Below are 13,007 nucleotides of genomic sequence, written 5' to 3'. Positions count from 1 at the left end.
CGTGGGTCCTGGAGAACCGAGCCTCAAACTGGGGTCCTTAGGCTTCACAGGCAAGCGCTTAACCGCTAAGCCATCTCTCCAGCCCTCTTTCTCTCTCTCTTTTTCCCCACTGGGAAGGGCAGTCTAGCTGGCCCATAAGTCTGTATTCTTCTGGTTCAGCCTCCCATAGCAGGAGGCACTTTGGGATCACAGATACTGCAATAGACTTTACATGGGGCTGAGGATTGGACCTGGGTTGGTTGACAAATGCCTTTAACAACTGAGCATCTCCTCAGGCTCCCAAGATTTTTAAAACCTTTCTAAATACTGCATTGCACTGTTTTAAAGGTTTGGAACTCGTCTCAGAAACACTCCTCTTCTTCCTTCCCTCCACCTCACACCACTCTCAAGGAAAACACATACACAATGAAAATGATACCCTCATTGACTTTTTTTATGAGACAGAGAGCAAAAGAGAGAAAATGCATGCCAGGGCCTCCATCCACTGCAATTGTACTACAGACACATGCGTCACCTTGTGTGCATGCATGACCTTGTGTGCACACATCACTTTGTGCGTCTGGCTTATGTGGGATCTGGGGAGTCAAACATTGGTTCTTAGCCTTCACAGGCAAGCGCCTTAACAGCTAAGCCACCTCTCAAGCCCTCAGCTGACTTTTTTTTTCTAAATATTTATTTCTTTATTTATTTGAGAGTGACACAGAGAGAAAGAGGGATAGAGAGAGAGAGAGAGAGAGAGGGAGAGAGAGGGAGGGAGGGAGAGAGAGGGAGGGAGGGAGAGAGAGGGAGGGAGGGAGAGAGAATGGGCACGCCAGGGCTTCCAGCCACTAAAAACGAACTCCAGATGCGTGTGCCCCCTTGTGCATCTGGCTAACGTGGGTCCTGGGGAATGAAGCCTCAAACTGGGGTCCTTAGGCTTCACAGGCAAGCGCTTAACTGCTAAGCTATCTCTCCAGCCCCTGAGCTGACTTTTTGATGACCAATATCTTTGGTCTAGGTGGTAGGGAAATATGCTTTTTGGTGCCAAAGCCTTTACTTAATTTTCTCTTGTTAAGTCCTAATAACTTGAGCCACTGGAGAGGGGATGCCCCATTTGTTTGCTGGAAGGGTCTACCAGACTCTTGGCTGCTGCAGACAGTGTCATTAGGGAAGATGGAGGAGGAGGTGGGTGGACAAGGTCTCTATGAGGGGAGGCTGGTGGGAGAGGGAACCAAGAACCTTCAAACAATGGACTCGCGGTCAGAGTGGGTTATGTGAGGACGCGGGTTCAGACTCTGTGCCTGTCTGGGCTGTGCCTGGCTTCAGGTTTGAGCCATTTTGACAAACCTTTGCTCAGGGCTCCCAACAAGGGGCTCCATGCTGGTCAGATGCTTCCTTCCCTGGTCACTGTGCTTGTGTCTACTCTTGACCAGTGCCATCTTGATCCTCTAAACAGCTCTCCAAGGATGCTGCTGTTATCCCATTTCACAGTTGAAGAAAGGGAGGCAGAGGCTGTGTAAATCACTCAACGTCATAGGGTCAGTAAGAAACTCAGCAAGCTGTGTGTGGGCCTTAGATCATTCTGTCTGGTAACTTTTGTCTTTCCAGAAACCCTCCACCCTGGGTCTGGAGACTCAGTTCATCCTATTTTTTTTATAAATTCTTTCTGCATCTATCCCCAAAATGTCATTTATTAACAATTTCATACATAGATACCCTATCAGTTACTTTCTCGTTGCTGGGACTAAATACCTGACCAGAAGCACCTTAAGGAAGAAAAGGGTTGTTGTTTTTCTTTCCAGCTTACAGTTGGTGGGGAAGGTGTGACAGAAGCAAGAGGCCAGGATCACACTGCCATATCACCACGTCAGCAGGAAGGAAGTAGCAAGAGCCAGCCGAGCTGGGCTGTGACGCTTGTCCCCAGTGACACACTTCCTCCCTCCAGCTGGACTCCACTTCCTAAAGGTTCCTCAGCCTTCCTGATTAGTGCCACCAACTGGTGAGTAAGTGTTCGAACACGTGAGTTTATGGAAAACATTTTCCCTGTAAACCACCACGTATAGAAGGTGTTGTGATCAAATGCACACCCCACTACTCTCTCACCCCCTTCCCCGCGCCTGCTGACCCCATCCTTCTCAACTCCTTCCCTCCTACTTTTATATATCTATTTGCAAGGAGAGAGAGAGAAAGAGAGAGCGGAGAATGAGAGAAGGAATGGGTGTGTCTGGCCCACCTGCTACTGCAAATGAACTCCAGATTCATGTGCCGATTTGTGCATCTGGTTTTACATGAGTGCTGGAGATTTGACCTCAGGCTGCCAGGCTTTGGAAGTGCCTTTAATGGCTAAGCCCTATTTTCATGAGGTGTGTGTGTGTGTGTGTGTGTGTGTGTGTGTGTTAGAGAGAGGTCTACCGAGTTGAATTAGGGTTACCCACATGGGCATGGTGGGAAGTTAGTCACTAGTGCATGGATGACTTACCAGTGGCTACCCCACTGGAAAAAAGTGACTTCTCCCCTGGAAACATTAATGTTGAATGTCCCCCTGTCCTCTGTACTTTGCCACTTCTGTGAACATTCCTCTTCTATTAGCTTATTAAAACTCACAGCCTCAACTCCCAATCTGCTTACCCAAGTACAACAGAAGCCTGGGCAGTCACTAGAGATCCTCATCCCCCCTTGTCACCTCCCACCTTCCAATGTCACCAACCTTTGCCAGAAATGTCCTGATAACATCAACATCTTCCTCTGCCTCTCAACGGCTATGGAAGACCTTCTCCCTTTCAAGTCCCACAAAGAGACCTTCCCTGGCACTGCCTTCTCTCTGCAGTCCACAGTGTCTTCTATGCGTCTTGTTTCTCTAGACTAAACTGTTGGCTTGGGAGCTGCCTCTTGTCCCTCTGCCTGGATGTTCACCTGAATTTCTCAAACCGCTCTCTCAATTGGTATCAAAAGAGCAATGATCCAAAAGAAGGCACAACAATGGCTAATCTCCCGAACCCTGAACACACGAGACAGGAGCAGATGAGGCCCAGTGAAGTTCTCACTGCTTCCAGAAGTTAAGACTATGCTAATTTCCCAAGCTCTGCTGTGAGGATATTGCCTGGCTGAGGGTTGCCCCTGTTGGTGGGAACAATTTCATACAGCAACAAGAGAAGTAGGTGATGGACAGTGGCCTGGAGTCAAAGCCGGGGGCTCTTGGTCCTGTCCTCAGTGCAACCATCTGCTTAGCTATGGTACCTGGAGCATAGCTGCTCTGGGCCTTTTCTCACCCTTGGAACATGGACCGAGGGATTCATCCTGTAGCTCTTGTAGGAAGGATGGACCCTCGTCACTTCCTCACATGGTTCGGTAGTTTGTTTTGTCCATGTCAACTTACATGTGGCTTGCACATTAGCATGCACTGGTCCCTGAAGTTAAGACTCTAAGCCAAGAGATGACTTGCCTCTGCCAATCCCCCAGTGGTAGGGACCAAATTCAGGCCCTTGCGCTTACTAGACAAGCACTCTAGAACTGGCCTAAATCCTCAACCCCATATTTTGTCTTTTGGGGTAGATTATATCATTAAGTACATAGCTGTCTGATATGAGGTCAATGGGTTGACATTCACTGATGTCAAATACGGAGATATGCTTCATCAAGCGGAGAGCCCAGAAATCACTGGCCACCACTTCCAGCAGAATCCTTTGATGAACATTAAAGACTATTCTTTTCCTTTTAAATGGACGTCTTTATTTATTTATTTATTGGAAAGAGAGAGAGAGAAAGAGAGGCAGATAGAGAGATAGAATGGGAGTGCCAAGGCCTTTAGCCACTGCAAAGGAACTCCAGATGCATGTACCACCTTGTGTATCTGGCTTACGTTGGGTGCTGGGGAATTGAACCTGGTTCCTTAGGCTTCACAGGCAAGCTCCTTAACCACTAAGCTATCTCTCCAGCTCCGCTAATGACCATTCTCTGTGACATTGGAGCCTTCTCAGTGACACTGATGGTCCCAGAGGCCAGATGGGTGGATACAGCTGCAGATGGTGCATTAAGCAGATCATGCTCCACAGCAGAGTACCGTCCAGTGGATTCTCTCCACAGAGCTCCTCCTGTCTTCAGGAACTCATCCTAAGCACACCACTCCAAGAGGAAGGTAAATCTACTTTTTGTTTTGTTTTCAAGGTAGGGTGTCACTCTAGCCCAGTCTGACCTAGAACTTATTCCATAGACCCAAACTGGCCTCAAACTCATGGGAATCTTCCTACCTCTGCCTCCTGAGTGCTGGGATCAAAGGCATGCACCACCATGCTTGACTGGTAAGTCTATTTTTAAAGATTTGTCACAATCACCTATTTTTTGTTTCCTCTATTCTCTACTATCTGTGGCCATTTAGTAGTCACAGGGAATAATTTGTTTCTGATATCTGAAAAAAAAAAATGAGAGGAGAACCCCAGAAATGCACAGCAGCAGATGGTTGAATTCTACTTCCCCAACTCAGCCTTTTGAACTTACACTGTACTAGGCTCATTTTCCTTGCACCTAAAAATATCATGCATGTGCTGAATTGCTCCATTAATCCAAGGAGCTTGTGACTAAGGACATATGCGTACGTGGTGTAGTGCATGCGTGTGTGTGCACGTGCATGGGTGTGTGAATGCATATGGAGGCTAGAGGCCAACATGAAATGTCTTCCTCAATTACTCCCCACCTTCTTTCTTTCTTTCTTCTTCTTCTTTTTTTGTTTTTTTGAAGTAGGGTCTTGCTCTGGCCCTGGCTGACCTGGAATTCACTATGTAGGTTCAGGGTAGCCTTGAACACATGGCGATCCTCCTACCTCTGCCTCCCGAGTGCTGGGATTAAAGGCATGCACCACCACCTTATTTATTGAGGCACCTGGCTTCGCCCACCTTATTTCCTTAGGCAGGTTCCCTTCTTGAATTTCTAGTTCACTGATTCAGCTAGACTAGCTAGCCAATGTACCCTAGGGAATCCTCTTGCCCAGTGCTGGGCTAACACGTTGCTGCTGTTATACCTGGTTTTATTACATGGGGACTGGGGAGCCAGACCCAGGACTCAAGCTTGCATGACAGTGACTTTGCTCACAGAACCATTATCCCTACCCTAATATGAATTCTTTTGCTAAGCATTTTTTTCTCAACCAGCATTTCCAGGGGATCCTGTAAACTGCCCAGGCTGACCATGCACTGACTTTATTGATCTCATTTTGCTCCTGAGCTAAGAGATGAGCCTGGACTAGGAAGGGTGTCGAGTGTCATGAGGGGTCTCCCACACAAGTAAGCCTGACTTGCCACCCAGCACTCTCCCACCCCTGACTGATGCCAAGTGGGCATCTGATGAATTTGAATGACTGTTAAGTCTAAAAATAAAGATATTCCTGGTGGACACATCCATTTCCACTCAAGTCTTTTGCCAAAAAAATGGCCCTTGGTGGTGGATATTTTTACATCACTTGGGTAGTGTTATATGTTTTCTCTCCATTTCTCATAGCACTGCCAAGGAAGAATAAATGATGCTTGTATTTCATCTTTAACCCCAGCATCATCCCCATGGACCATCATCATCATGGACCATCATCACCACAGACCATCATCACCACAGACCATAATCCCCATGGATTATCATCTCCATGGACCATCATCATCATGGACCATCATCACCACGGGCCATCATCCCCATGGATCATCATCACCACAGACCATCATCCCCATGGACCATCATCACCACACAGACCATCATCTCCATGGACCATCATCTCCATGGACCATCATCTCCATGGACCATCATCTCCATGGACCATCATCTCCATCGACCATCATCTCCATCGACCATCATCTCCATGGACCATCATCATCATGGACCATCACCCCACAGACCATCATCTCCATGGACCATCATCTCCATGGACCATCATCATCATGGACCATCATCTCCATGGACCATCATCTCCACGGACCATCATCTCCACGGACCATCATCTCCACGGACCATCATCTCCACGGACCATCATCTCCACGGACCATCATCTCCATGGACCATCATCACCACAGACCATCTTCACCACAGACCACCATCATCAGGGACCATCGTCCCCATGGACCATCTTCACTAGCATCAAGACTGTCGTGGGCATAAGCACCACAGGAATCTGCTGGTGCTCTCTGCTGCCTGTCACCTGCTCCCTTCTCTGGGCCACTTGTCATCTCCGCCCTATTTCCTCTTCTCCTGTGGACAGTGAGTCTCTCCTAAGAAAACACTGGACTGAGCATCTTGCTTTTAGCCCGAGTCAGCTCAAGTCCTCAGGGTCTGCCTTTACCATCAAAGAAGTGAGAAGAACAATCTTTGTCCATAGGAATATGCTCAGAAGTGGAATTAACCCCAATTTTAACCAATAAGATGTTACAGGAGGGCTGGAGAGATGGCTCAGTGGTTGAAGGTACTTGCTTGCAAAGCCCACTGACTCAGGTTCTGCTACGTCCATGGCGACCTCGCCTGTGTAGCAAGCAGAAATGCTTCTGCACTGGAAGAGAGCTGAGGACAGAGGGCCAGCACTCCTCGGAGGGATGCCCCCAGTGACCCCTTGGCAGTCAGTTACTGTAAAGGTTCCTGCTGCCCATGAAGTCACGACGACCTAATTGCTGGTGCCAATGCTGTTTCTTTCCTGCTTTCTTCTAGCTGTTTGTCTAAGAACAGCTAATTCAACACTTATTAGTAATCATGCACGCAATCAGAGTACAAGAAACAATCTAAGCATTGAATGTGCCCCTCCTATGATTAGGGCAATGGAGAGAATGTATAACTCTACTAGGAATAAAAAATTAACTCTAGAACAGTTTTTAGATGGTGTAAAGTAAAAACAGCTTATGATGTTTGAGAACGATACTGAGCCTGAGAATATGAAAGTAGAAATGTTGATCGGTAGTGTTCATAAGAAACATGACAGTTCTGCAGATAAGGAGTTACAAAACTTAGGCATTTCCACCAGGATACTTCCTGGGGGATATGTTCAGTACTTGATCAAGGGCAGATGGTGGACTCCTAGAGCTGGAATCTACTTAGTTCCACTCCCCTATGAGGGAGGATATGATGAATTCGGTAATAGATGGGTGAATTATGAAGTAAAAAGGAGGCTATGGCATTCTCTTCCATTTATGGGAACGCTTAACAAGGAAGCGTAAGCCTTGGTGTTTATACAGTCCTTGGGGTATAAGAAATAAGTAACCTGTTATTCACCTTACACCTAGTTTCTGTTTGTATAATGTTGTGGTCAATGATACAAGGCGCCCTTCTTAAAAAATGGGTACAGTTCCTGCCTGATCAACATTACATGTATGCTTACAATAGAACAATACTTAAGATTGTTTAGATTAATGATTTCTGAGATCACTTGTTGGCTTGCTAAGTTTCCCTGTTCAATCTGTATAAAATCTTCATGAAACCTTCAGTAAATTGCAGCAGCATATTCTACCTAGAGTGTGTCTGTCTGTCATTTCCTCGCCGAATCCCGAGTTCTCCTTGAGCCTTCGCCCTTGTTCTCCCTCGGTCCTGATCTCCCCGAGAGTCAGTCCGCGGCAAGGTTCTATTCCCCAGTCCCTACGTAAAGCCAGATACACAAAGTGGTCCATGCATCTGGAATTGGTTTGCAGCAGCTAAAGGCCCTGGTATGCTCATATTTTTCCCTCCCTCATCTTCTCTCTCTCAAATAATTATTTTAGCTTTGGATTTTAAAAATATTTTTCTTTCTTTATTTTCTTTATTTATTTATGAAGGGAGAGAAAGAGAGAGAGAGGTGGGGGGATGGGCAAACCATGCCTCTTTATGCTACACATGAACTCCAGATGCATGTGTCATTTGTGCATCTGACTTTACATAGGTACTGGGGAATCAAACCCAGGCCACCAGACTTTGCAAGCAAGCACCTTTAACCACTGAGCAATCTCTTCAACCCATTTTAAAATATAATTAAAAAAATTCTAGGGCTGGAGAAATGGCTTAGTAGTTAAGGTACTTGCCTGCAAAATCTAAGGACCCAGGTTCTATTACCCAGTACCAACATAAGCAAGATGCACAAGGTGGCACATGCATCTGGAATTTGTTTGCACTGGCTAGAGGTCCTGGTACACCCATTATCTCCCTCTCCCTCTCGTCAAATAAATAAAAATAAAATAATTTAAAGATGGTAGAGGAGACTGAACACTTTAATGGCAAGATAGTCTACATGCCAATAGAGACTTTTGGAGATGGGAACCAAAGCCACTGGGGTCCTTGTGTGTTCCTTTCCCTCCATTGTCTGTCTCCCAAGCTGTCACTGGATTGTTTGAGCAGACTGTAAAGATTAAGGTGTGGTTTTGTGTGTACAAGGGTCCCCCCAAAGAGCATCAAGAAAATGAAAATAATGTGAAATATCTCAAATTCAGTACACTTAGCATCTTCCAGAACCTGGATGCCTGCATAACACTTGGATAAGAGAAGAAAGAAGTACAGAAATAGAAGGGGCTAGGAGGAAAGTGGGCAGAACGAGGAGCCCAGAAACCACAGAAGAAAAGGCGGCACAGGGCACAGCCCAGAGAGACGTGACCTGGAGCTGCAGAGCCCACAGCGCCACACACGCCACAGTAGGCGTGCAGGGGCTCAGAGCCGTGGGGGGCTGGGATTTTCACAAAGGCCCCCTCATCAGTGAGTCCAGGCATATCTGAGGTCACAAGTGGTCTCTGTACGTACCTCATATGTGATATCATGGTATGCCTGCTACTGATGCCAGAGAATTAACAGAAAAAGTAGTGGACTGTGAGTCAGGACATTTTACTTCATTTATTCATGTACTTTTCAGAGAGAGAGAATTGGTGCGCCAGGGCCTCAGTCACTGAAATCGAACTCCAGATGCTTGTGCTACTTACTGGGAATGTGTGACCTTGCACTTGCCTCACCTTTATGTGTCTGGCTTATGTGGGATCTGGAGAGTTGAACATGGGTCCTTAGGCTTCACAGGCAAGTGCCTTAATCACTAAGCAATTTCCCCAGCCTGACACTTTTGCTTTTAATTCCACCCAAGAACCTTGCACACATCTCTTCCCGTTTCTGAGCCCCACTTCTTTTAGCTGCAAAGAAAGGGAGTTGTACTCCTCTAAATTCAACTTAATCCTCAAACCACCCATGGCAGGTGGCACTTATGCTTCTCTTCTTACTCTCGACCCACGAGGGCAGGGGAGCATACTTCCATGCCCCACAGCCCTGCTGATAACTGGGCTCACTGGTGACTTGTACTAGCTAATGGGGCTGTGGACAGAAGGGACAGGGTGCCAGGCCTGAACAGAAGACTTGAGAGGTGTTAACAAATTGCTGTGAGGCTTATTCTGCTCCTGCTCTTGGCTGGGAGAAGAGACCAGCCCAGTATCCCATCTCAGCTCATTGAACCTGGGTCCCAGCATGAGGAGACACTGGGAGCTGACCCAAGGCCAGTCCAGAAGCTCAACCCAGTCAAGCCAGCACAGGCTGAGCCATTTCACAAATCTATGAAGGAGAATGAATACTTATTGTGAGGGACTATGATTTTTTTTTTTTTTTAAGAATTGTTTGCTATTGCAGCCAAAGCAAAGTAATACACCACAGGACAGGAAAGGACATTTTAGGACTAATCTAACCCTTGCCTGAAGGAGAGTGAAGGGCGCTTGAAGAACCCTACAGGAAGTGTCTCCTCTGTTCCTGCTTCCACGCCAAAAACTGCCATCATGTTCCATATGGGGGACACACTTGGCTTTTGGCACCAACAGCGCAGACCTCAGCAGGGGTAGGAAGGGAGTTTGGTGGGAGGCAAAAGCAGATGAGAGTGCAGCAGCGGTGAGACAGCCCTGACTCACCGAGCTCTTCCCCATTCCTCCTCACACGGGCTGTTTTTCAGACTGCTGACTGCCCAGGTGCCATAATTAAAAGGCTCTTGAGCTTGGGGGTTGGTGGACTGAATTAGCTGGCATAGAGAAGCAGAAAGATGGCTTAGATAAATTCCTAACTTCTGGCATCACTGGTCCGTGGCTGCAATCAGTACTTCTCTCCAGGTCTTCCTGATTCATAAAAGACTTCAGAGACATTCACATCACCTTTATCCCAGCCAAATTCTAGCTAATAGATATCTTCCTGCCAGACCTAGCAGTGTGGCGTATTTGATGAAATGCACACACCAGTGCCAGGGAAGACAAGGGAGTTACTTGAATGTTCCCAGGACTGCAGCCCTGGGACGCACGGAGATGATTCCAGATAGGTCTGTGTCCTGTGCTTGGGCCAGCTTTGCTTTACTGAGTCACAGAGCCATTCCCACCTCCCCGGATGCTTGCACCACACCTTTGCAACTGGCGGCTATAGCTGTTTGTTGAGAGAAAAAGGACCGAGCCTTCCATAAACGATGATGGAAAAAGAGAAGGAATGTTGTTGATTTAGGGGTTGGGTAAGGGAAGCTCCAATTTTCCCCTAAAATCATGAATGAAGCCTTTTACACAAAATGTTTCCTGAAACAGAATGAAAATATATATATTTCTGATAAACATATATATCATATATCACATATACATCAGAAATTCATGGTGACAGTTTGGGCCCATTAATGCATCATTTGTTTCCTATTCCCAAAGGTGGCTCCTGGGGCTGTGTGTAGAATGCTAGCCCTAATCCAGTTTGCAAACCATTAGACCAGAGAAACTTGGGAATAGAAACTAGGAATAGGCTTGTGGAAAGCTGGGGACAAAAAGATCTCATCATGATTGCTTCTAGGTATTTTGCTGGATAGACATCTGCTGTCATGACTTATCACATGCAATGAAGAGGAAACCTTCCTCACTCTGCCTGAGGCCAAGGAACAAGCCAGCTGCCCTTCCCCTAACCTCCTTAGAGGCAGGGCTCCTTATCCTTGCCTTCAGCGCCTTCAACTGAGCGAGACAGACTTGCTTGGGACCAATTTCAATCCTTCTTTTTTTGCTCTGCCCCTCTACCTGCCCTACGACTCACCTCTCATGCTTGATAGGCCTCTCCTGAGCTCACAGGTCTCAAGCATGGCATATTTCTGCTTTGGCTTCTCACTTGACAGGATCTGTCCCTTTCCTCGTCACGTACCTCTCCACTTCCCGTGGAGACCAATCCCTAGACCCACCTATGCACACCACGTCCATGAAGCCGTACATCCCATAGCAGATCTGGAAAAGGAGGTCTTGGCGTTGCCATTTTGCAGACGGACTGAAGGTCGACCAGATGAGCCAAGAGATACTGGCGATGAGGAAGAGGGAACCCAAGATGGCAGCTGCAATCTGCACCTTCTCAATGACTGTCAGGGAGATGGCCTGCCACTGGGGAGGAGAGAGTGGCAGGTTAACTGCTGCTTGGATGTCCCCGTCCCACTCACATCACTCCTCCTTCTGTTCCGGTGGGTCACCTCTCAGAGGATCCAACCCAGGCCTTCCGGGACAATGGGCAGTTTTACAGTTTCACATTGTATTTAACAGCATTTTATTTATTCAATTGCATGTGAGACGAGATAGGTGAGTAGATGGGTGTACCAGGGCCTCTGGCCACTGCAAATGAACTCCAGACACACGTGCCACCTTGTACATCTGGCTTTACCTGAATGAGCTGGGGAATCAGACTCAGGTCAGCTGGCTTTGGAAGCAAGTGCTACGTGCTTTAACCACTGAGCCATCTCTCCAGTTCTGCATATTGTGCTTGTGATGCTGAGAACACCTGTATCATATGAAATGATCAGAAATCATTGCATGGAGGCGGTTCTGGGCATGCATGGCTGAAAGGTTCTTCTATTTAATTCTGAGAGACGCAGAAGTTGGGAAGGAGAAAACAAAGAGCTAGCGCAAGTGTGTCCCAGAGCCCAGAATAGTCTTTTCTCACCAGTAGGTTCTGAGAGGGCCCAGGTCTTCCTTTGCTTTGTTTCATGCTATCCATGCTACGATTCCAGCTTGCGTGCCATTTAACACACACGCTGGCCACTACCAATTTGACAGAGAAGGAGAGGGCATTGCATGTGGAGTGAGATAAGAAAAACAGTGATAGGGCTGGAGAGATGGCTTAGCGGTTAAGTGCTTGCCTGTGAAGCCTAAGGACCCCGGTTCGAGGCTCGGTTCCCCAGGTCCCACGTTAGCCAGATGCACAAGGGGGCGCGCGCGTCTGGAGTTCGTTTGCAGTGGCTGGAAGCCCTGGCGCGCCCATTCTCTCTCTCTCCCTCTATCTGTCTTTCTCTCTATGTCTGTCGCTCTCAAATAAATAAATAAAAAATGAACAAAAAAAAATTAAAAAAAAAAGAAAAACAGTGATAATATGCTATCTATCAACACTGATATTTTTTAAGTGTGTTTATTTTTTCACATAAAGAAAAGCACTGGGCTGGAGAGATTGCTTAGCAGTAAAGGCGCTTGCCCGAGAAGCCTAAGGACCCCATGATGTTCTGCTCTCCAGATCCCACATGAGCCAGGTGCACAAAGGTGAGGCAAGCACAAGGTCATGTGTGCCCAGAAAGTGGTTTGTCTGTCTCCCTCTCTCTCCCCCTCTGTCTCCCTCTCTAAAAATAAACAAATAAATAAAAATAAGAAAAGCACTGTACTAACAGCAGTATTATGCAGAGGTTGGAGTATGGGTGAGTTTCACTTCTGGAATTTTATGATTCTGTGGTTGTTTCAGGTAGTATTGGCCTAAATGAGTCACGAGCTGGATTTTAGTTCAGGGTTGATTCATGTAGTCACTCAACAAATTTATACAGAACATTTTCCATGTCTGGTCACTATGCTACCTGCTCTAGATAAAGCAGAGCCCACGGCCTGGGGAGCAGAGACAGTCCTGAAAACTTACAAGGGCTTTGCATAATGTCCTTCAGGGAGCGCCCCCAGGAAGTGGTATAGCCTGAACACCCAGGAGAGGCGCTGTGCCTTCACCTGCAGACAGAGCGCGCTCTCTCGGCCGTCTTAGCACCCAGTCTGGCTCCAGCTGGAACGGCCCCTGGCCTCCAGGAATAGGAACCACTGCAAGACCTTTTTACTTCA

General features: G+C 47.1%; 1 protein-coding gene across 1 annotated transcript in view; it reads right to left on the bottom strand.

The window, feature by feature from the left end:
- Marchf4 (membrane associated ring-CH-type finger 4) overlaps nucleotides 1-13,007 on the bottom strand; it is a 138,714-nt gene that overhangs the window by 12,996 nt on the left and 112,711 nt on the right. Inside the window, exon 4 of the mRNA XM_045148485.1 lies at nucleotides 11,117-11,309. Within this exon, the coding sequence (XP_045004420.1) occupies nucleotides 11,117-11,309 (193 nt within the window). The remainder of the gene's footprint in view (nucleotides 1-11,116; nucleotides 11,310-13,007) is intronic.

This window comes from Jaculus jaculus, chromosome 4, assembly GCF_020740685.1.
Source record: "Jaculus jaculus isolate mJacJac1 chromosome 4, mJacJac1.mat.Y.cur, whole genome shotgun sequence".
NCBI lineage: Eukaryota > Metazoa > Chordata > Mammalia > Rodentia > Dipodidae > Jaculus > Jaculus jaculus.
Note: the sequence above shows the minus strand (reverse complement) of the source record. Positions and strands in the feature narration are given on the sequence as shown.